General features: G+C 36.8%; 1 protein-coding gene across 2 annotated transcripts; it reads right to left on the bottom strand.

Moving 5' to 3' along the window:
• Positions 1-211: 211 nt before the first annotated feature.
• Positions 212-20,380, bottom strand: LOC149564712 (eukaryotic translation initiation factor 4B1-like). 2 transcript variants are annotated; one of them, XM_089818259.1, is made up of 3 exons: positions 18,997-20,380; positions 798-1,397; positions 212-714 (listed from the first exon to the last, which is right to left on the bottom strand). In XM_089818259.1, the coding sequence occupies exons 1-3, from the start codon at positions 20,136-20,138 to the stop codon at positions 690-692; spliced, it is 1,767 nt and encodes a 588-aa protein (XP_089674385.1). In that variant the 5' UTR covers positions 20,139-20,380; the 3' UTR covers positions 212-689. The 2 variants fall into 2 exon arrangements, with proteins under 2 accessions (XP_089674385.1, XP_089674386.1); XM_089818260.1 differs by having other exon boundaries at positions 816-1,397.
• Between the last annotated feature and the right edge of the window lie 1,974 nt (positions 20,381-22,354).

Raw genomic sequence — 22,354 nt, 5'->3', positions numbered from 1 at the left:
CTTAGCTAAGTAATTTGTATTCTTACTAGATTTATCTTTGCGGGCTGAGAAAGAGCAAGTCCTGCCTTAGCCATTTTCCTTCTAATGGTGGTAACAACACAAAACGAAAATTCATTCCTGACATTTGCCATCACATTAATTAAGTTTATTATCAATAAATAAACTAAATAAAAAATGAAACTGATCGAAATGAACATTCTCTAGTTAGAAATTTGAAACAAATAATAAAAAATATCCATTTACAAAATAATAAGGTATGACCATCTTTGAATTGCACAGGCATTCCACGTGAAACAGTCTCCTCGTGAACTGCTGAGTACCAAAAAGCTCAATTTGTTCATGAGGCTGATTCGAATTGGAAAAATACATCAGCATCAAAATAGATTACAGCACCAGATTTATGGAAGAATGAAATATTCTTCTAGAGAGAATGAAGTACGGTCATTTGTGCACCTAACGAAGAGGAGATAAATAAGAATTTCTCACTATAATAGCATAATTAAAAAGAGATGGTAGGTAAAAATACTTTAGCATATCAGGGATTTTACATAAAGAAGGGTTAATCCTGACTGATATGATTTCTAGAGGTGTATATTTTGCACATTGATCTGGACTTGCCAAACTGATAAGGAAAAAATGTAGTAGTAGTTCATGCGCAGAGTTCTATGAATCACACTGAAAGCCAAAATTCACCATCTCTCTCTTGGCATTGACCTGCAAAAGACGGTATGACAAAAACTTGCTATTATGGAAAAGCAAGGAAACGTTGCAATAAACGGAAAAAAAATAAAAATCACCTAGTTAAGTTGCTAGACCTGTTTTTATCTGGTAAACTCATCTCCCCATCCATACGCATCCCTCTTCTTTCTTCATTGGGCCTTATCCATACATCAATTCTGTTTTCACCTCTTCTTGGTCGAGAAAATTCAAATGAATCATTCCTGCTGGCATCGAACTGGCCAGATTGAGACCCTGGTCTCTCTAAATATTGAAAAGGGACTCCCGGTCCAGATCCAGGCCTACTATCTCCATCTTTCTTCCAAGGTCTATGTAAATGTTCAAGAGGCCCCCCTGATGCTGCGGATCCAGGCCTACTATCTCCATCCTTCTTTCCCAATCTCTCTAAATGTTCAAATGGTCGTCCCGCAGCAGACCCAGGCCTACTATCTCCACTTCTCTTTCCAAACCGAACCTTGTCATCCAGCGCTCTGGTTAGCGCTTCTAGCTGTTTTTCTATAAGGGTAATTTTTTCCTGAATAGCAGGCAGTGTTTCTTTCAAAGTTGACTCACCTAAATCCACACCATTCATTTTTGATTCAGCAGTTGCAGTTTCCTCAGCAAGCTTCTTCAAAGCACTAATCTCTTCCTTTAATTTTTGTTCCTCCAACGTCTCAGGTCTGCATAACCATTTTGTTGAGGGCATATGAAACAGATAATCAAAATAACCAAAAAGAAACAATAACGTGTAATGATTACCAAAATGGTGCAGGAATACAAGAAAATTCATGAACAAGAAATTTATCTGTGGGATAGAGGTAACTATTTAAATTTTACTTTAACTGGAAAAGAGTGTAAAAAACTTCTACCTCTGGCATATGTATTATTGCAGAATACCTGCCAAGCATTTCAGGAGGCAAGAAACTTGCCTTCAATATAAAAAAACATATCAATGGACAAGAATACTCTAAAGCTGTAAGTCCAAGATTTAGCCTGCCTATAGAAAAAATTCCTCTGAAGCTGTACATTCAAGTTTTATATTAATAATATCGCACATATGTTGTCATAATATATAAGAATCATTTAAAAGCTATAAGTTCAAGTTATATAGCCTGCCCAGCAGACAATAATCCTCATTGCCTTTTAGTATTAATAATAGCACAATATATTGTCATAATATAAGAATCATTTAAAAGCTGTAAATTCAAGTTAAATAGCTTGCCTAACATCCTCCAAAGCTGTTAATTCAATGTACATGGTCTGCCTAGATTACATGCACGCCACTTGTACTCGCATAGAGCTTAAATTTCAAAATGATAACTCGTTAAAATTACTTACGATGCATGATTGTCTTCCAAATGTTAGTCACAATAAAAAAAGGCATTCTCTGGTTCTTAAAGGCCGAAGGGCACCCATATTCAGCTAAATAATGAAAGTTGACAGATTATAATGCACAGATAAATGTCAATAAAATATATCATGTGTTTGGAGATTGGAACTCGTGACAATTTAATAACATTGTACAACACTTGAGTACCGTGTACAAATATCAGTAGATTCAGTACTACTCAATGTGAGACCAATCGGATGCTTCAAGATGCAAAACTAGCGCAAGAACAAGCCACAACTGCAACAGCTAGGCTCAAACGCTTTATCAGGAACGTATTTCCAATTTTACAATGTTTCTTAATTATTGTGCTACATCGTTAATAGTATTCTTTTGAATCTAGGCACTCGTCTCCTCAGTTAAATTCATCCCTTGCAAAAATTGCCTTTCAACAACATAATAACCAATTCATAGGCCCATTATATTGCTCTAAAAGAATAATGTGTAAAATCTCGTTTATGTTCTTGGACTATGATCCTCTCTATGAAATATAGCCATTTTAATTTTCACACTAAGTTGTCAGCACACGAATCTGGTTCCGTTTTGCCAGATTCGCTGAATTGTTACAGGGTCAAGAGGTCAAGAGGTCAAACACACTGATTTACATAGAATTTTGTGTCAAGAGGTCAAACACATGCTTCCTCTACAATCTTCTCAAGGCTATCATCGATCAATGTGATGCCAGATCATCACCTCCAAACATGAAGACACATCACTAGATCACGACTGACTCAATTGAATCCATTGCAACCTCAACACCGATCACTGATCATCAATTTACTGTCACTCAAGAACACGAAACACTTTCACATGTTTGACAACTATGTCATTGCTTCACCGATCACCTATCCTTCACACCGATCGCACTAGTAAGCTATAGTCATAACAATATCATCTGAATTGTGCTGATTACCATCTCTTGTGATCGCTCCACTTAACTCATTGAAGATGTCATATCCCCTTTTCAAATATTTAAAAATAATAATCTTTGCTAAGGCAGGCAGGCCCAAAAAAGTGAAGTTTCGGCAAAAAAGGCTAATCTTTGGAAACCAATGGACTAATAAATAAAAATAATTATTAAAATATGTTTTATTAACCCCTCTTGGACGTGAGTTAGGGTTATGCCCTCTTTTAAGGGATTTGGAGGCATTTTGGGCTCATTCCAGAACTTGATTTTTGCTCATTGCTTTGTTGTTCTTCAGAGGCTGCCAAACCTGTGGAGAAGGAGACCCAAAGACGGGAGTTTGCAGGTTTCCAGGAAGGCTAAGGACGGGAGTTTAAAGCCATTCCATGTGCAAGCTCATGCAAAGTTTGCCCTTGTGCTGAACAGTGCAGATTTGTGGGTTTTCGGGTGCGTTTTTTGTAAGAGTTTGGTGTTTCCGGTTGAGTATTTCATATCAGTTTGGGTTGCTGCTATATTTCAGAGTTTTAGATGTTAAAATAGAGCTGAATATATGTATTGGGTCATGGTTAAACTTCTGTGATAGATTATTAGTGTTTTGTGGTGATTCCGGGCTATTTTGTGTTATTTTTGGGAGCCCGATAAGCATTGTTTTTGTCCTCCGTTTGGGAGCTGTTGTGTAAATGTTGTATAGATCTGGAAATGTCATTTTGTAGGCTGTTATGCCGCTGAAATTTCTATAAAAATGTCCACTTTCAGATTTATTAATAATATGTGAAGTTGTGAAGTTTTTGGCACTATTTCGGACATACCCGATTTGGGATTTATTGAGAAATTGGTGGATCTTTGTAATATTGGTTGTTTGATTTTGAAAATCTGATTAGAGGGTTGAAATATCATATAAATTCAAAAAAAGGGACATTACAGTGGTATCAGAGCTATGATTTTGCCAGCCTGAGGGTTTGTAGAAGTTTGCATGCAACCAAGTGAAAGAGAAAAGAGATATTTGCAATGAGAAAAGAATAAAGAAATTTTGATCAAACCTCCAACTAAAAGTAAAAGTATAAAATCCAAGGAAGGAAAACGTATGGCTGATCAAGATGAGATGACAAAGAAATTTTTTCAAGACATCCAAGATACTCAGAAGCAAACAGTGGATAGTTTGGCGGAAACTAGAGAGGATTTGCGAATATTGATGGAAAAATTGCAAGGAGTTGCATCTATTAATGAGAGAGGGAGCACTTCAGAGGAGCCAAGAAATCTTAAACCCACACCCTCTAAATCAACAAAAACTATTTTCCTGCCTGCAGATGAGCCACCAGTACCAAATCTAGCCCTTAATCCCATGGAAGAAGTTACAGGTAACTTGATTGCATTAAGAGCTACTTACAATGGCTTAGATGATGACTTTCGCAGTTCGGTACCTTTTAGAGAATATGTGGATATGATGAACACTTTGATGCCCAAGAAAGAGTACAGGAGGGAGCATGACATAAATGGAAGAGAGCTCAAAAATAAAATAAGCAAGTTTACAGCACCTACTTTTGATGGAACAAATAAAATTTCAGCTAGAGCATGGCTACAAAAATTACAGACCACCTTCACACTTAACCCTATGAAGGAGAGTGATGCTGTTCAATTTGCAAGTCTACACTTAGAAGATGCAGCCTATGATTGGTGTTATCATGGAATGACTACTCAAGGTCATGATCAGGTAACTACATTTGATGATTTCAGTCAAAGAGTGATAGATAGATTTGACCTCAAGGATGATGAAGAGTACTTTAAAGCATTGTCAAAGTTGAAGCAAACCAAATCAGTTAATGAGTATATAGAAAAATTTCAAAAAGTGGCTGTTATGGTACCTGATATGAGTGAAAAGAGGATTGTTTATCTTTTTCTTGATGGTTTGGTAGATTCTGTTAAGGGTTTGGTTAAGGCTTTCTCACCCTCAACCTTACAAGAAGCTATCAAAAGAAGCTTGCAACTTGAAACTTGCGTGCCTATGAAATCAGTCACTACTCAAAAACCCCCAAATCTTGGGCAACATAAGGGGAATTTTCAGAAAAAGACTTTTCCAACACTACCACCAAAAGATGTGATAAATGTGACAAAAAAGAAGGTCGATGAAGAGACTAAGAGTGAATTACGAAGGAGAAAGCTTTGTTTCACTTGTAGAGAACCATGGGTTCCGGGACATAGATGTTTGGGGAAAGGTCAAGTGCACTATATTAAAGTTGCTTCAGAATCTGATTTAGATGAGCATGAGGAATTTCATGACACTAAGGAGGAGGAAGAAGAAGAGAAAGGAGAAGAAATCAGCAAGGATGGCACTTTAGCAGCATTATCAGGAGTCCCAAGATACCATCCCTTTCGAATTCGAGGGGTACTAGCAGGGCAAAGGTTGACAATTTTTCTTGATAGTGGGGCAACTCACAATTTTATTGATGAGGGATTTGTCATGAAAAGAGGGCTTAAAGCAAAAGATTTTGAAGGATTCAATGTTACTGTAGCTGATGGATTCACTATGCCTTGCACACGGGTGGTGAAACAACTCAAGATGACCTTAGGAGATTATGAGTTATGTGATGACTTCTATGTTGTTGGCATTGGGGAGATAGATCTTGTATTGGGTGTTCAATGGTTGCACTCTATTGGAGGCTATTACATGAACCATCAAACTGTGGAGTTTAAATTTCATTCCAATGGGAAAGAAGTCTTATTGAGAGGTTTATCAAATGGAGCACCTAAGGTGGTCTCTGCAAAGAGGATGGAGAGGATTTTTCGAAGAGGACAAGTAGCATGGGCGGCACGAGTCATAATCCATCCAACAAGCTCTCCAAAGAATCAAGGTAATTTCCATTTTGAAATTCAAAATATTTTTTATAAGCATAGTATAGTTTTCAATGACTTGCCTCTAGGATTACCACCAGATAGAGGTTTTGAGCATGTTATAGAGTTAGAACAGGGTGTCAAACCAGTTATAACAACCCCATACCGCCATCCAAGAGGTTATAAGGAAGAAATTGAAAAAACTATTAACTCACTCCTGGACATGGGATTCATAAGGCCTAGCTCTAGTCCATTTGCATCATTTGTGGTACTTGTCAAGAAAAAGGATGGTACATTGAGAATGTGTATAGACTACAGGGCTCTAAACAAGAAGACCATAAAAAATAGGTATCCCATACCACGCATAGATGAACTCATTGATGAGTTACATGGTGCTGTATACTTCTCAAAAATTGACTTAAGATCAGGGTACCATCAAATCCGAATGAGGGGTGAAGATGTGAAAAAGACTACTTTCAGATGTCACTATGGGCACTTTGAATTTCTTGTTATGCCATTTGGCCTCACTAATGCACTTGCAACATTCCAATCTTGTATGAATAAGGTATTCAGCCAGCATCTTCAAAAATTTGTTTTGGTATTTTTTGATGATATCTTGATTTACAGTAAAACATGGGAAGAGCATCTAAAGCACATAGACACTGTTTTGGGAATCTTGGAGCAGCAATCTTTCTATGCTAAGCTATCTAAATGTGAGTTTGGTTTGACAGAGATCCTATATTTGGGACATATTATAAGTTCTAAAGGAGTACAGGTTTATCAACAAAAAATTTAGGCAATTTTGGATTGGCCTCCACTCACTAATCTTACACAGTTGAGAGGTTTCTTTGGGTTGTGTAGCTACTATAGGAGATTTGCCAAGGGATTTTCTCAGCTTGCTACCCCCTTGACTGATTTGACAAAGAAAGGAGCTTTTGTTTGGATAGAAGAGGCACAAAAAATATTTGATAAGCTTAAGAAGGTAATGAGTTCATGCCCTGTGCTTGCAATTCCAGATTTCTCTTTACCTTTTGTTGTTGAATGTGATGCTTCTGGAGAAGGTATAGGGGCTGTCCTAACTCAAAGGGGACATCCAATAGCATTTGAGAGTAGAAAACTAAATCAATCAGAGAAAGGTTACTCTATCTATGATAAAGAAATGTTGGCAATCATGCATGCACTTCATAAGTTTAGACAATATTTGGTATGTGGGAGTTCATTGTAAAGACAGACCATAATAGCCTCAGGTTCTTCTTGAACCAAAGGGATTTGAATGATCGTCAACAAAAATGGGTAAGCAAATTGCAAGCTTATGATTTTGATATTGAATACATGAAAGGAAAGAATAATGTGGTTGCCGATGCTCTCTCAAGAAAGCCCACTCTGTGTTCCTTAACATCTATCTCTGCTGATTGGAAAGTCTCCATAATTTTAGAGTATGCTAAAGATTCCTTTGCCACCAAGATTTTGAATAAGTTAGTGGATGATAACAGGTACAAGGTTGTTGATGAATTGATTTATTACAAGAACAGGATCTTCTTAGTGCCAGGATCAAAAACTAAGGAGAGGATATTGAGGGCCTTTCATGATACACCTTTGGCTGGTCATCAGGGATACTTCAAGACATACAGACAAATTCGAGAGCGATTTTCGTGGAAGGGTATGAAGGAGGATGTCCTTAAACACATTAAGAAATGTATGGTATGCCAACAAAGCAAGAGTGAGCAAAATTTTCCTGCAAGGTTGTTGCAGCCACTTCCTATTCCTGAACAAAAAAGGGAAAGTATTTCCATGGACTTTATCACCGGGTTGCCCAAGGTTCAAAGTAAGGATTGCATATATGTGGTGGTAGATAGACTAACTAAATATGCACATTTCTTTCCTATCACATCTGATTTCAAGGCATCACAAGTGGCCGAATTGTTCTTCAAGGAGATTTTTAGATTACATGGCTTGCCTAGAAACATTGTCAATGATTGGGACAGTAGATTCCTCAGCTCTTTTTGGAAGGAGCTCTTTCATTTGGCAGGAACTGAACTCACTCCCAGTACTAGCTATCACCCTCAAACAGATGGACAAACAGAGATAGTTAATAAATGGATAGAGGGATATTTGAGGAAACTATGTTTCAAACCAACAACATGCTTGGGTGAAATGGTTGCACCTAGGGGAGTATTGTTACAATACATCTCATCACATGTCTATTGGTATGCCTCCTTTTCATGCTCTTTATGGTTATGATGCCCTTTCCTTTGTTGATTTAGTACTTTCAGATAGCAGAGTACCTGCAGCAAGTGATTTCATCAAGCAAAGCCAAGACATAATAAGGTCCCTCAAGGATAATCTACAACATGCACAAAATCAACAAAAGTTGTATGTTGATAGGAAAAGGACTGAAAGATCTTTTGAGATGGGAGATTTGGCATTTGTCAAGTTGCAGCCATATAAGCAAAGCACCTTGAAGAGGAGTGGGGCAGAGAAACTCAAGCCAAGGTTCTATGGGCCTTATAAGATCACCAAGAAGGTAGGAGAGGTAGCTTATGAATTGGAGCTCCCACCAAACAGCAAAATACATAATGTTTTCCATGTATCTTGCCTAAAGAAGGTTCTAGGCCAGCAGACCATAGTATCTACAGAATTACCACCTCTTGATGATGAAGGGAAATCAATTTTGATACCAGATGAGATTTTGGATACAAGAGAGAAAAGATTGAGAAACAGGAGCATCATAGAGCATTTGGTCAAATGGAAAGGATTACCACTGAAGGATGCAACTTGGGAAGGAGCACATATTCTTGAACATTCCAATCTTCATTGCTTGAGGACAAGCAATATTTGGGAGGGGAGGACTTGTCATGTCCCTTTTTCAAATATTTAAAAATAATAATCTTTGCTAAGGCAGGCAGGCCCAAAAAAGGTGAAGTTTCGACAAAAGGGGCTAATCTTTGGAAACCAATGGACTAATAAATAAAAACAATTATTAAAATATGTTTTATTAACCCCTCTTGGACGTGAGTTAGGGTTATGCCCTCTTTTAAGGGATTTGGAGACATTTTGGGCTCATTCCAGAACTTGATTTTTGCTCATTGCTTTGTTGTTCTTCAAAGGCTGCCAAACCTGTGAAGAAGGAGACCCAAGGACGGGAGTTTGCAGGTTTCCAGGAAGGCTAAGGACGGGAGTTTAAAGCCATTCCATGTGCAAGCTCATGCAGAGTTTGCCCTTGTGCTGAACAGTGCAGATTTGTGGGTTTTCGGGTGTGTTTTTTGTAAGAGTTTGGTGTTTCCGGTTGAGTATTTCATATCAGTTTGGGTTGCTGCTATATTTCAGAGTTTTAGATGTTAAAATAGAGCTGAATATATGTATTGGGTCATGGTTAAACTTCTATGATAGATTATTAGTGTTTTGTGGTGATTCCGGGCTATATTGTGTTATTTTTGGGAGCCCGATAAGCATTGTTTTTGTCCTCCGTTTGGGAGCTGTTGTGTAAATGTTGTACAGATCTGAAAATGTCATTTTGTAGGCTGTTATGCTACTGAAATTTTTATAAAAAAGTCCACTTTCAGATTTATTAATAATATGTGAAGTTGTGAAGTTTTTGGCACTATTTCGGACATACCCAATTTGAAGTTTATTGAGAAATTGGTGGATCTTTGTAATATTGGTTGTTTGATTTTGAAAATCTGATTAGAGGGTTGCAATATCATATAAATTCAGAAAAAGGGACATTACAAAAGATTTGATAAACCAATCAAATTACCTATTGCTTGTCACTAACTGTTCTAGCAGTTGCCTGTCAAGATTCACCAGATCATATACCTTTCTTCACTTCAACAATAGCAGCCATACCATGGGACATTAGAGACATTCCCAATTCTCTCAGAAGGATCACTACCCCCGAAACTCATTGCAACACCTTGTTCATCATTTTATGCTTGGAAACATACTAGGACACCAGGTCAATAGTTGACATTAATGAGAACACAACTACTGATCATCATGCAATCAAATCTGTATCATGACAACGCTAATCACCTTCCAACATCAATTATGCTAACACAACCTGGTCAACCTAGCCCAAAACTGGGCTAACCTTGCTGGCCTAGTCCAAACATAATTTTCTTGGATTATGCCCGGGTCTAGGGTATTGTGATATATTGTGGAGGAAGAAACTATAGGCTTAGAGGATCAAGCATAACAGATATTCAGACCTTGAAATCACCAGAATGATGTCTAATAGGTCCTAGAGCCTCCAATTATGGTTGCTAACTTTTTAGGACAACATACCATCAAAGCTACACCAAAAAAGATAGTATCATCTATGAACTATTGAACTACGTTGACAGGGATTATAGAAGTAGTTTTAATGTCCCACATAGCCCCAATTTCAACCAACTCTAGAAAGTTCCTCCCTAGGACTTTTGCCGACAAGATGAATTGGTAGGGAGTAAAGGATCACCTTACTCGAGCCCTCTTTTAGCCCCAAAGAGGCCTCTTGGAAATCCATTGACCATAATTGTATACTTGACTGCTTCATAAAAGTCTTCACAATGTTTACCACTCTAAAATTGAATCGCAATTTAAACAAATTTTTGTATAGAAAGTTTCATCTAACTCTATAGTAAGCCTTGGAAATGTCAAGTTTTAATGTCATACCTAGGATCTTACTTTTGTCCATTGAATGTATAACCTCATACCCCAACACATATCCCTTTTGATTATTATTAATCTAGGAATTGAGGAGAGGTTTGACCCTGTTTACCAAGATTTTGGACATCTTATAAAGAGTTTTGAATAAATTGATTGGTATGAAATCAATAATATTTCTCAATTCTTGGGATTTTGGGAACAAGAGCATATAAGTGTGGTTTAGAGACTTCAACAACTTTCTAGTTGTTAAAAAGTCTCTTACAAGCATGGTGGCATCATATTTGACAATTTTCAAAAAATGCCCAATAGAATCCAGGGGGAATCCATGGGGACTCAAGACCTTGTAAGCTTCCATTAAAAAGTAGCAATTTTAACTTCTACAATTACTAGGGAAAGAATTTGGTTATTGCCAGCAAATGTAATTAAAGTAGGTAAACATTATAGGAGCTTATCATCCACAACACTGCATCTTACATCCTTGTCCTTATAGACTATGCAGAAGTGGTTCAAGGGTAGATCACCTATCTTAAGGTCATCTGAAACCATTTGATTCAAATCATAAAGTAATTCCTGGTTTGTATTTCTCCTTTTGTGTTTGCTGGTAGACTTATGAAAGAAAACATAGGCATTGTTCCCCTCATGTAGACATTGAACATGAGAGAATTGTTTCCAATAAGTCTCTTCTCTGAAAAAAAATCTCTTTCCACCTTGCTTTGAGAGTTTCATCTTCATTATAGATATTTGGTGACATGTCTCTTGTTGCCATCTTATCTTGAGTATCTTTTAGTTTTAATGTAATATCCTTTTTCTAATTAAATATATCCTCAAAGGTGGACTTATTCCACTTTGTAAACTTGTCCTTGATCTTTAGTTTCTATGTGATCCTAAACATTGTTATCCCTTGTAATTGAGTACTCCACTAGTTTTGAATGGAATTTTTGTATTTTGGGTGTAGGGACCACATAACTTTGTATCTGAAAGGTAAGGGGCCTTTAGGAGGTTGTAAATCCACGGGAGAAGTAGCGGACAGTGGTCATACACTGTTCATGGGAGCATTGTAAGTTGAGATCAAGAACTGATCAAGCCTAACCTGAATAATATTGTCACCCTTCCCCTTGTTGCTCCATGCAAAGATCTAATCAGATAGTCCAATATCAAGGAGCCCACTCCTATTATTGAACTAAGCAAAATCTGACATGCATTCAGATTGATCCATACTACCAACCCTCATTCCGGAGGGGAATATGGAGTGTTAAGGTCCCCTACCACCATCTAAGAGACCTGAGCATTTGCCTCGATGTATGAGTTTTGCCTAGGTAGGCCGAATGACCGTGGCTGCATTAAGATATAAAACATGTAAATTGCTTCATCTTACCATCAGATCAAACATCACACAGGGTGTTAAGTCTTCCGTGATATTTTACACTACTTCTACCATTCATCTATTCCAACTATGTTCCATAGCTGAATACACACACGCACACTTCATTTAGATCCGCTCTGTACTCATTGGATATTGAGTGACTTGTCTGAAAAAAGTTAGTTATTCTGCTTGTCTTCAAATAATATAAATATTGAGACATGAAGAAGACACAACTTCAAAAAGTTGCTTTTAAATTTTTTTGAGTCCCTAAGTGGAGACGTAATATGAAAAGGACTTTTTACACCAATGTAGGCATGACCCCTTGACAACATTGGGGGCTCTGCCTCAAATTCCACTCAAAGTATGTTGCCCCTTGACCTAAAACCTCCCCCAACATTTTTATTGTTCAGCACAGTCATCACCATGTTTTAAATGTTTATTAGTTAAAACCTTGCTCCCAAAGGTCCAAAATTTGCCCACCATTGTTAATGGTCAATGCAATCATTGTCCTGTTTTTGAAGTTTATTAGTATAAACCTCACATAGTATGCCAAAGTTTCATTTGCAATTCTTATCCTTATTCTTGATTTTCTTCCAAAGTTCCAAAACTCCACCCACCATTGCTAATGTTCAATGCAATTATTGTCATGTTTTCAAGTTTTACTATGTAATCTACCATGCCAGGAACTTAAATTATCTTATATTTCTTGATTGGGGTTTGGATTGTAATGTTCCTCGATAGGATTAGCTGTTAACTTATTATATTTAACTTTTTAAGTAATCTTTAAGACTCAAATCTAACCTTATTACTAATTCAGCTCAAAGATGGATGGAGTAGATGTTATCTAAGTTGCCTAGACACCAACTTGCAATGGATTCCCTCAAAATTTATAAACCTAACCTAAGCCCTTAAGCCTTTCTCAAGTTGACAGCCGTAGGGAACTTAGGGTTACTGATCCCCGCCTAGACACCAACTTGTAATGGATTCCATCAAAATTTATAGACCTAAGCCCTTAAGCCTTCCTCAGGTCGATGCTTGTAGGGAGGTTAGGGTCACTGATCCCCACCCTTTCTTGGGACAAAGATCCGCTTTTTGAATTTATACAAGCCCCTCCTTGGTAAAACTTTAGTCTTCCCTTCTTGGGCAAATAGCAATAGGTTATATATATCTATTCTCATTATTATTATTATTAATTTATATTGTCAATTCCAGTAGTACGAATATATATGTATAACATATATTCACTCAAATATATTGGAACTAATAAGGATCTCTGATCCTTATATAATGCAGATATAACATCCTGCAATTCAGTGTTAATGCATATATGAGTTGCATCAATATGCTGACCTATGATACTTGCCAGCCAAATAATATAATATCAATTCTCTTTTTATAAGAAAACCTTAATGTGTATTTTTTTCTGTATAAATAATAATTCCTTTCCATTTTATCAAAGTATCCATTTATCTTATATCTGTTTATTCTTCCTTATTGATCTTTTTCCATATCCCCACTGAATGATGGGACTACATTCATATTTTGTCTATCATGAATGAAGGGTTGTAATATAACAGATATGTCTGTTCTTAAAGTAACATTGTATCCTTTTGACTCTTTTAATAATTGCTGCCATTAGTAATCGTCCAGACGGTATTGATGTAATTGCTGTCCTAGTTATCTTTAACTCTCAATTATTGTGTTTCCTAATAGTTAATTGCTATTGCTATTCTATCTAATGAGATTGTTGGATGATTACAAGTATCTATATATTAATATCCTCATAAATGTTAACCACATAGTAATCACCGATTTGATATATATTCATTGCTATTATTTGCTATTGTCCAATAAATTGATATGTGTCATTCGCTACCTTTATTCTAACAATTAATTTGTCTTTGTTCTTTGATTATCTACACTCAACGTAATCACGTTAAATATCCTCTATCCAATCATCGGGGGGTCAGGGCGACAATGGTGGTACTTAATATCTGTATATGATTCGTGCAAATTCTCCAGTGTGCTTATGTCCATAATTTTGACTGCTTTTGTCCATAATTATTGGATAGTCAATCTTCGGATGCTATCGTTTAGTCACTCTTACTGATTAGTCTCCTTTAATACTCTCTGTTATTACTTGCCCATGCTGTTGTTTAATTAAAGTTTGTAATTATGAATCATTATATTATAAACTGATCTTCCATCCTCCTTATGCCATGAACATGTGTCTATGTTGGCTAGTGGCGAGTCTGCTCCATAGAATTATTGGCATTAAATCCCATGATATGATATCCATAAGCTGATCGTTACTTAGTTGCTACTTTTAAGGTTTCGATATTTCATATTACTGTTTGTTATGGACTGATTATATTTGTTTGTTCCTGAGTATATATTTATTATTTTGTTGTTATAATTATAATATTATTATTAAATTATATTTCTGAAGGGGGACATCATATACTAGTTTAAACTTTACACAGTATGCCAAAGTTTCATTTGCATTTCTTATAGTTACTCCTTGCACATCTTTTTATAACTAATATTTTTACTTTTAAGTACTATATGCATTTGCTCCACCCCCTTGCGGTCTCTCCACCATCCCCAAAGTTAGGCCCTTGGTTCCTGTCCAATTTCCTAAACCTAAAACACCAAACCCAAAAATGAATCATTCTATCTTTGCTCTATATTTTTTTGCGTCTGGGTAAACATGAGCTAAAAGTACTACAGAACTACTTTTCTTAAAATAAAATGTTAGGCAACAAGCTGAAAAAACCAATACATAGAATCACTTCATATACATCTCACATGTCATGAAAGGAACAAACATGAAAAAGAAAAAGGTTAAGTGTCAGGCTCCCTCTTGCACAACCAAGGATCACAAAAAAGGGAGTTGGCAAAAAATGACTCACACTGTCCTTTGCAAGCACTGTGTTGCCAATATAGTTTGCAAATTGAAAATGTCAAAAAAAATTTCTCGACTCCTGAGCAATATCATACATTTTGTTTAATGAAAGATGTATATCAATCTCATTAATCTCCTTATTAAAATGGCGGACTGCATTCAGGTCTTGCCAATTAAAATTGAATCCAAGTGAAACTATCTCACAATAATTCAGAATAATAACCAGGCTCACAAAAATTATATTGAAATGTTAGTAACATGTTGTTTTGAAATATTCACAATGCAAAAAAATGTGTTTATTCATAATAAATGTAAGAAATTACTAATATTACATTATACCCTTTCTAGAAGCTTAACGGTTACCACCTTTGAGCTTTGGGATCAGACGAATTGTAAGGTGTTTTCTCTTGGTTGTAAAAAGAAATATTTCTAATAAGTGTATAAATATTAATTCTTCTCAGCTATTTTAGTGTTTTATTGAAAAAAGGTTAATAAATAACAAGTGATAAGTAAGAGATATTTTCCACAGAAAGTCGAATTGTGATATTGCTATTAGGATTCAACTGTGTAGTTTGAGTCAAACTCCTTCATGAGTAGTGGTTCATACAAATCCATCTGTCCTGAGAATGAATAGAGCACTTAGCACTTATTGCATGTAGCTCACAGAGGTTAAGTGATGGGAGGTCACCATCCAATACTACTCTAGCTCGGGCACACTTAACTACGGAGTTTCCTCCATGGTCAACCCCACTCTGCTTGCAACCACATTTGTAAAACCTTCAGCAAGTGTTGTGCCTTATGAACCATTCATTAGAAAGTCCCTTGATCTCATCTATTGGTAAGGCACAACACTTGCTCAAGGTTTTGCAAATGGGATCGCAAGCAGAACACAACACTTGCTGAAGGTTTTGCAAATGGGGTTGCAAGCAGAGTGGGTTTAACCATGGAAGAAGCTCCATAGTTAAGTGCACTTGAGATGGAGTATTACTGGGATGGGTGACCGTCTCGGAAGTCCCAATGCTTCACCTTTGTGAGCATCACCTAGGTGCAATGAGTGTTAAGTGTTCTATTCATTCTCATTAGGGATGGGTTCGTGTAAACCACTACTCATGAAACATGGGTCAATGAGTTTGACTCAAATAACTACATAGTTGAATCCTAATAGAAATATCACAATTTGACTTCTTATGGAAAATATCTCCTACTTATCAATTGATGGGCTTAAGGAGCTTTCTATATCCCCATTGAATGATGGGATTGCCTTCATATTTTGTGTATCATGAATGAAGAGTTGTAATAAATGAGATGTTTCTGTTCTTAAAGTCACATTGCAGCCTTTTGACTCTTTTAATAATCACTGCCATTAGTAATCATCCAAATAATATTAATGTAGTTGTTGTTCTAATTGTCTTTAGCTCTCAATTATTGTGCTTCCTAATATTGATTAGTATTTGTCTCAATTGCTATTGCTATTCTATCTAATGAGATTGTAGGATGATTACAAGTATCTATGTATTAATATCCTCATAAATGTTAATCACATACTAATAACTGATTTGATCTATATCTTCATGGCTATATTTGCTATTGTCCAATAAATTGATATGTGTCATTTGCTACCTTTATTCCAAATGGGGTTGCAAGCAGAGTGGGTTTAACCAGGGAAGAAACTTCATAGTTAAGCGCGCTTGAGCTGAAGTTGTACTAGGATGGGTGACCTTCTAGAAAATCTGGGTGCAATGAGTGCTAAGTGTTCTATTCATTCTTGTAAGAGATGCTTTTGTGTGAACCATTACTCATGAAACATTGGTCAATAAGTTTGACTAAAAAAACTACATAGTTGAATCCTGATAGCAATATCACAATTTGACTTGTGGAAATATCTCTTACTTATCAATTGATGAGCTTAAGGGGCTTTCTAATGAATGGTTCATAAGGCACGGCACTTAATAATAATTCCTATTCCTTTTTATCAGAGTATACATTTATCTTATATCTGTATATTATTCCGTATTGATCCTTTTCTATATCCCCATTGATTGATGAGACTGCCTTCATATTTTGTTTATCTAATGAATGTTTTATAGGCACACTTTAATGTATTCTTTTTTGTATAAATAATGATTCATATTCCATTTTATCAGAGTATGCATTTAACTTATATCTGTATATTCTTCCTTATTGAATGTTTTCTATATCCCCATTGAATGATGGGATTGCCTTCATATTTTGTTTCTTACAAATAGAGTTGTAAAATATGAGATGTATTTGTTCTTAAAGTCACAGTGCATCCTTTTGACTCTTAATAATTGCTGTCATTACTAATCACCCAAATAGTATTAATGTAACTGCTGTTCTAATTATCTTTAACTCTCAATTATCGTGTTTCCTAATATTGATTAATATTTGTCTTAATTGCTATCGTTATTCTATCTAATGAGATTGTTGGATGATTACGAGTATCTATACATTAATATCCTCATAAATGTTTAACACTTATTAATCACCTATTTGATATGTATCTTCATCACTATAATTTGCTATTGTCTAATAAATTGATAGGTGGCATTTGTTACTTTTATTCCAAATTGGGTTGCAAGCAAAGTGGGTTTAATCATGAAGGAAACTCCGTAGTTAGGTGCACTCGAGCTGGAGTAGTACTAGGATTCCTGGTACTTCAACTCTATGAGTATCACCTAGATGCAATGAGTGTTAACTGTTTTGTTCATTCTCATGAGAAGTAGGTTCGCGTGAACTACTGCTCATGAAAGATGGGTCAATGAGTTTGACCCGGAAAACTACATAGTTGAATCCTAATAGCAATATCACAATTTGACTTCTGGAAAATATCTCCTACTTAAGGGGCTTAAGGGGCTTTCTGATAAATGGTTTGCAAATGGGGTTGCGAGCAGAGTGGATTTAACCCTGGAGGAAATTCTGTAGTCCTAGGATGGGTGACCTGCAAGGAAGTCCTAATGCTTTACCTCTGTCAGCATCACCTTAAATGCAATGAATATTATGAGTATCATTCATTTTCATGAGAGATGGGTTCATGTGAACCACTACTCATGAAACATAGGTCAATGAGTTTGACTCAAAAAATTACACAATTGAATCCTGATAGTAATATCACAACAAGGTTAATAAGATTTAAAGGTCTACTATTCAATGATCTTACACATTAGATTTGAAAAAGGACATAAGTCCTACCTGCCTATGAATAATATCTCATAACATGCATTGCTTTTGTACTGTCATTTTGTCAATTTGCAAATTTATCCTATATCTCCATGCATGTAAATAAAAAATCGAAACAACTGCACATGGATAGAAAGAAAATGTAGAGGAGGAAATCAACATTCTAGAGAGCAACCCGTCCCCTGTTCACCTCCTTATTTGTACCTTTGTTCGCAGCTGTATGCATATTGCACAAGCACAGAAGGGCTGCTAAATCTAGGAAATGCAATGTTCTAGTTCGACTTCAGAAAAAATAGAAGATTAAGTAAATTACTAAATTCAGGCACCTAAATTTGTTATATTACTAAATTCAGGCAGTTCAAATTCAATTTAGAGGCCACAGAAACATAACTTATTTCCATCACAATTTGAATGCAACAAAACTAAATATCGATCATCGCAGGTGTATTAAGATAGAAAACATCCCCAGAAGAGTTTATGCCAATAGTTCCATCTGACCAATAGATATAGCTGCTAGATATGAATTTCTGAGTGTTCCCCCGGGCTAGAAATGTTTGATATAAAAGTGCATCACTAGTGATTTTAGCATATTACCAAAACTATTTTAAATGAGAATTATAAGATCTTTTTAAAGAGGCTGAGTTATTTGATTTCAACTACGTTTGCAGCTTCCCAGATTAGTAAGTGGTGCCAGCAAGAAACATTAAGGCTATTCTATATACTAATATATTTGTAAGGGACAACTTTAAGGCTAGTGCATATACTAATATTCCTTTTACATTGATCAATTCGAAAAAGAAAGGGTACTGTAATCCTAGAAGCAACCTAAGTAAGGTTCAGAAAATAGCAGTTCAGTCCTATAAAAAAACTACATCAATTTCAGAATCAAAAAGTTGATATAATCATTAGTTTATGTATAGCCCGAGCTAGTGTATAGATTCGCATTACACCTTAAAAATTGATCAATGACCAGAATAATTGAATTAAAACTCAGGACAAAATGGATGGGTTTAACTCAAGTTCAAAAGGGATTGACCAAAACCCACCTGTCAACTGCCTTATGCTCCAGCTCAAAATCTATCTTCCGATAATCCATCCCGCGCATTTCTAACAATATCTCCCTCGGCTTCGCATCGCCAAAGGGATTCACCTTAGGCCTTCGACTCGAAGGACTCGCAACAGAATGCAAACTGATCATAGGGCTCTGCGGCCGGCTCGAATGGGAGCTCCCCGGCCTGCTAGAATGGGAACTGGTAGGCCTGCTAGCATTGCTCCTGGTCTCATACTCAACATCCAATTTCCTCCAGTCCTGCCCCTTCTCAGCCAATACTTCCTCCCTCGGCCTTGCTGCACCAAAAGGGTTCACCTTAGCCTTAGCCTCAGAACGGGGCGATTCAAACCCCTTTCCATCAACTGGAGCCTGAAATCTACTTCCGCTGTAGGTGCGTGCATTCGGTACAGCCAAACTGTTCTTCCCTGCACCCCAATTATCCACCTCATCTGCCCTCGTGGCAGCATAAACTCGCCTAGACGGAGGGTTAGATGGCTTCCTGGATGAGCCCCAGTCATCCCGTGATCCCACATAATCAGACCTCGAAAGGGCCGATGGGTTCAATTTCTTAGAAACAGCCCAATTGTCCACCTCATCGGCTCGAGAGGGAGTGTCCAGCTCCTCATTACGCACGGGCTGCCTACGGTAATCATTATTCTCATCAAAAGGCCTCCTGTTCGAGCCCCACTGTCCTCCACCACCAACGCTATTACTATTCGGAAGCCCTCCATCCCTGCTTCGTCCATAGTCCCTAAATCCTCCTCCAAGCCTCCCAGGGCCATAACCCTCCGCCTCCTCTGCGGCGCTCCTCTCGCGTGGCCGCGTGGGCAGCATCAATCGCTCATCCGTGGTCAGTCCTGAACCAATTCCGGTGGCTCCGCCACCGCCACCAGAGCGGTTTCTTCCACCGGGGCCAACATAAACCCCCGCTGCAAATTCAGAAAATGAAAGCTTTTGACCCTTCTTCTTCTTCTGTTTCGCAGCCTTCGCTGCTGCCTCGTCCAAGCTGGGAAAACTTGCCGCGCCCTCTCCGTCTCCGCCCAAATTCTGCAGGTTCAAGCTCGCCTCTCTTTTCTCCGCCTCAGCTCTCTCAGATTCAAGGGCCCAGGCTCCTGGTCCCCATGCTGTCTTCGCCATTACCAGAACAAATACAGAAAATCACAAACTCTTCCCAGCAAGTTCAGCTCCACCAATGATGCAATCAGAAATCCCTCTTTACAATCAAAGTTCAGAAATTGAAACCTAGACAAAACCAAACAAAGAAGCTTTCCGATTCGAGACAATTGCACAAAGAAATTTGCATCAAATAAAATTCTCTTCGCCTGGCGTTCCACTCCTCCTGGAGCGAACGCTCGTTACACCAAGACTACCTGCAGTCTGAGTCAGTCATACATAAAAGTGTTCATTTATTGTGAACAGAATAGCGGAAATTAATTATATGGTAAATCCCGATGCCGTTTAAATTGCCCAACAGTCAACATGGGAAGAAGATCTTTTAATGATTTTTCATTTTCTTTCTTTTGGGAAACCATGTTTTTTCTGGGAGGCTGTGCGTTTCCCACTTCAAAGGCACTGAATGAGAATGAGAGGATGACCTGGCATTCCTATTCTTCGTCACCCTTGACGTTACGCAGGCGAAGTGATGAGCTGGCATGGACACGTGTAAGGTGCCCTTTTGTTGATTACTTTCTTAAAAACGGATCTGGGAGAGTGGGAGAACAATAATGAGTAGTACGTGGATGCGGGATCAATTGAGTGGGGCCCATGCGACACTGTAATGATTGCGATTAATTCCACAGAACTTGGAGTGAATGTACACCGTTATGTATGGCAGTTTTTTGAGGGATTCCGTTTTTATTCAAGCATTATAAAATGTTTTGGTCCGGTGGGACCCGCGAGAGGATTCCAGAGAATGTTGTTTCTGTTTGGCTGCCAGCGAAAAGTGTAAAAGTAGGGCGACAAGTTCATTTGGGAAAAGAAAACTCTTTTCAGTGGGCGAGGGAGGGTGGTATCTTGGACTTAAAAGTATGTTTGTTTTTTTTTTTTTGTCCTTGGGAATCGGGATGTCATTTGAGTTGAATTCAAAAGCATTTATTTAAATGTATTATATAGTTTGAGTATCTTGAAAATATTATTATAGTTTTAATTACCAAATAAAAAATGGAGGCTGATAGAAAGAATTCAAAAAAACTTTTAATGATTACTAACTTCAAAGTTAAACTTAAAATAGTTGTTTCTTTTGAGATCTTATTGATAGAAATAGACATATTTGCTTTAAAAGTTCATGTTAGTTTGATTATTAAGCTATCTAAAGAAAATTCAGTTGTGGAAAATTCTTGTTGGCCTAAATTGATTGAGGAAAGACTTGACAAGAGAAAAAATAGGCTATGTAGATGAAGCAAAATGGCAAATGGATGAAAATTTTCAAATCTTTCCTTTGGGTGCACCAAATTGAAATTGTGAATAGGAATACATATTCTAATTTTGGCCTAATAATGAGCATTTATAATTTCACCTAAATAGGTGGAATTGGAATACACATTCCTATACCTATTTTATTTATTTTAAAAAATATAAATTTTTGGGTCCGTGAAATTCTGACTGAACCAAACAAGAATAAGAATACTTATTCTTATTTTCTATTCTAAAATAACAATTTTAGAATATGTATTTATATTCTCATGTTCTTATTCCCGCAGCCAAATAGACCCTAAATGACTCGATAATAAGGGAAGATGCTAGTAGTGAATTTGGGTCCAATAGTGGCTCACTCAATTTTAATTATTGAATATACTGGCAGTTGCACGTTTTTGTGTGTGTAATGATAAGCCAATAGGAGTGATATGTTTCACAACGAAGAAAAGTGGACACAATTAATAATTAGGTTTTTATCAAACGAATAGATTTCAAGATGACATAAAATATAATAGTTTGAATTTCATAAAAAAAAAACAAGAATTAAAGTTCCAAAATAAAATATTACATGACTGAAAATAAAACCTCAATTTAATAGTATAGAAGAGTGAGTAATATTAACCCAACACACATTTTTAGATCTCGTGTGGATATTATTTCCAAAGTTGTTTGTAACAATTTCATTTTAGATTTGACTGTAAATTTGTAAAAAATGCTATGAATGTTGGAGGGAATTGGGCAGAGAGTCTAAGAAGAGAAGTTGTAAAAGATGATTCGAGGCAACTATGTTGTGGAGACTTTGAAGTTCAACCTATTATTGAAAAATAACCCATTATTGATAAGCTAAAATTTATATATGCCTGCAAAATCTCATGTATTTTTGTTCTCATTTTGGAAGAGTATCTTAATATATGTACACACATGCAAATGACATTGGC

This window comes from Cupressus sempervirens, chromosome 3 (assembly GCF_028749045.1).
Source record: "Cupressus sempervirens isolate cs-2001-9-10 chromosome 3, ASM2874904v1, whole genome shotgun sequence".
NCBI classification, from domain to species: domain Eukaryota; kingdom Viridiplantae; phylum Streptophyta; class Pinopsida; order Cupressales; family Cupressaceae; genus Cupressus; species Cupressus sempervirens.
This window is presented reverse-complemented; position numbering and strand designations above follow the sequence as displayed.

What these genes read in the sequence shown, in the direction of transcription:
- LOC149564712 (XM_089818259.1), bottom strand. Translation starts at nt 20,138, where the DNA reads ATGGCGAAGACAGCATGGGGACCAGGAGCCTGGGCCCTTGAATCTGAG. An exon ending in GAGCATAAGGCAGTTGACAG is followed by an intron (nt 1,398 to 18,996) that starts GTGGGTTTTGGT and finishes ATGGTTATGCAG; the next exon opens with ACCTGAGACGTTGGAGGAAC. An exon ending in AGGTCTAGCAACTTAACTAG is followed by an intron (nt 715 to 797) that starts GTGATTTTTATT and finishes CGTCTTTTGCAG; the next exon opens with GTCAATGCCAAGAGAGAGAT.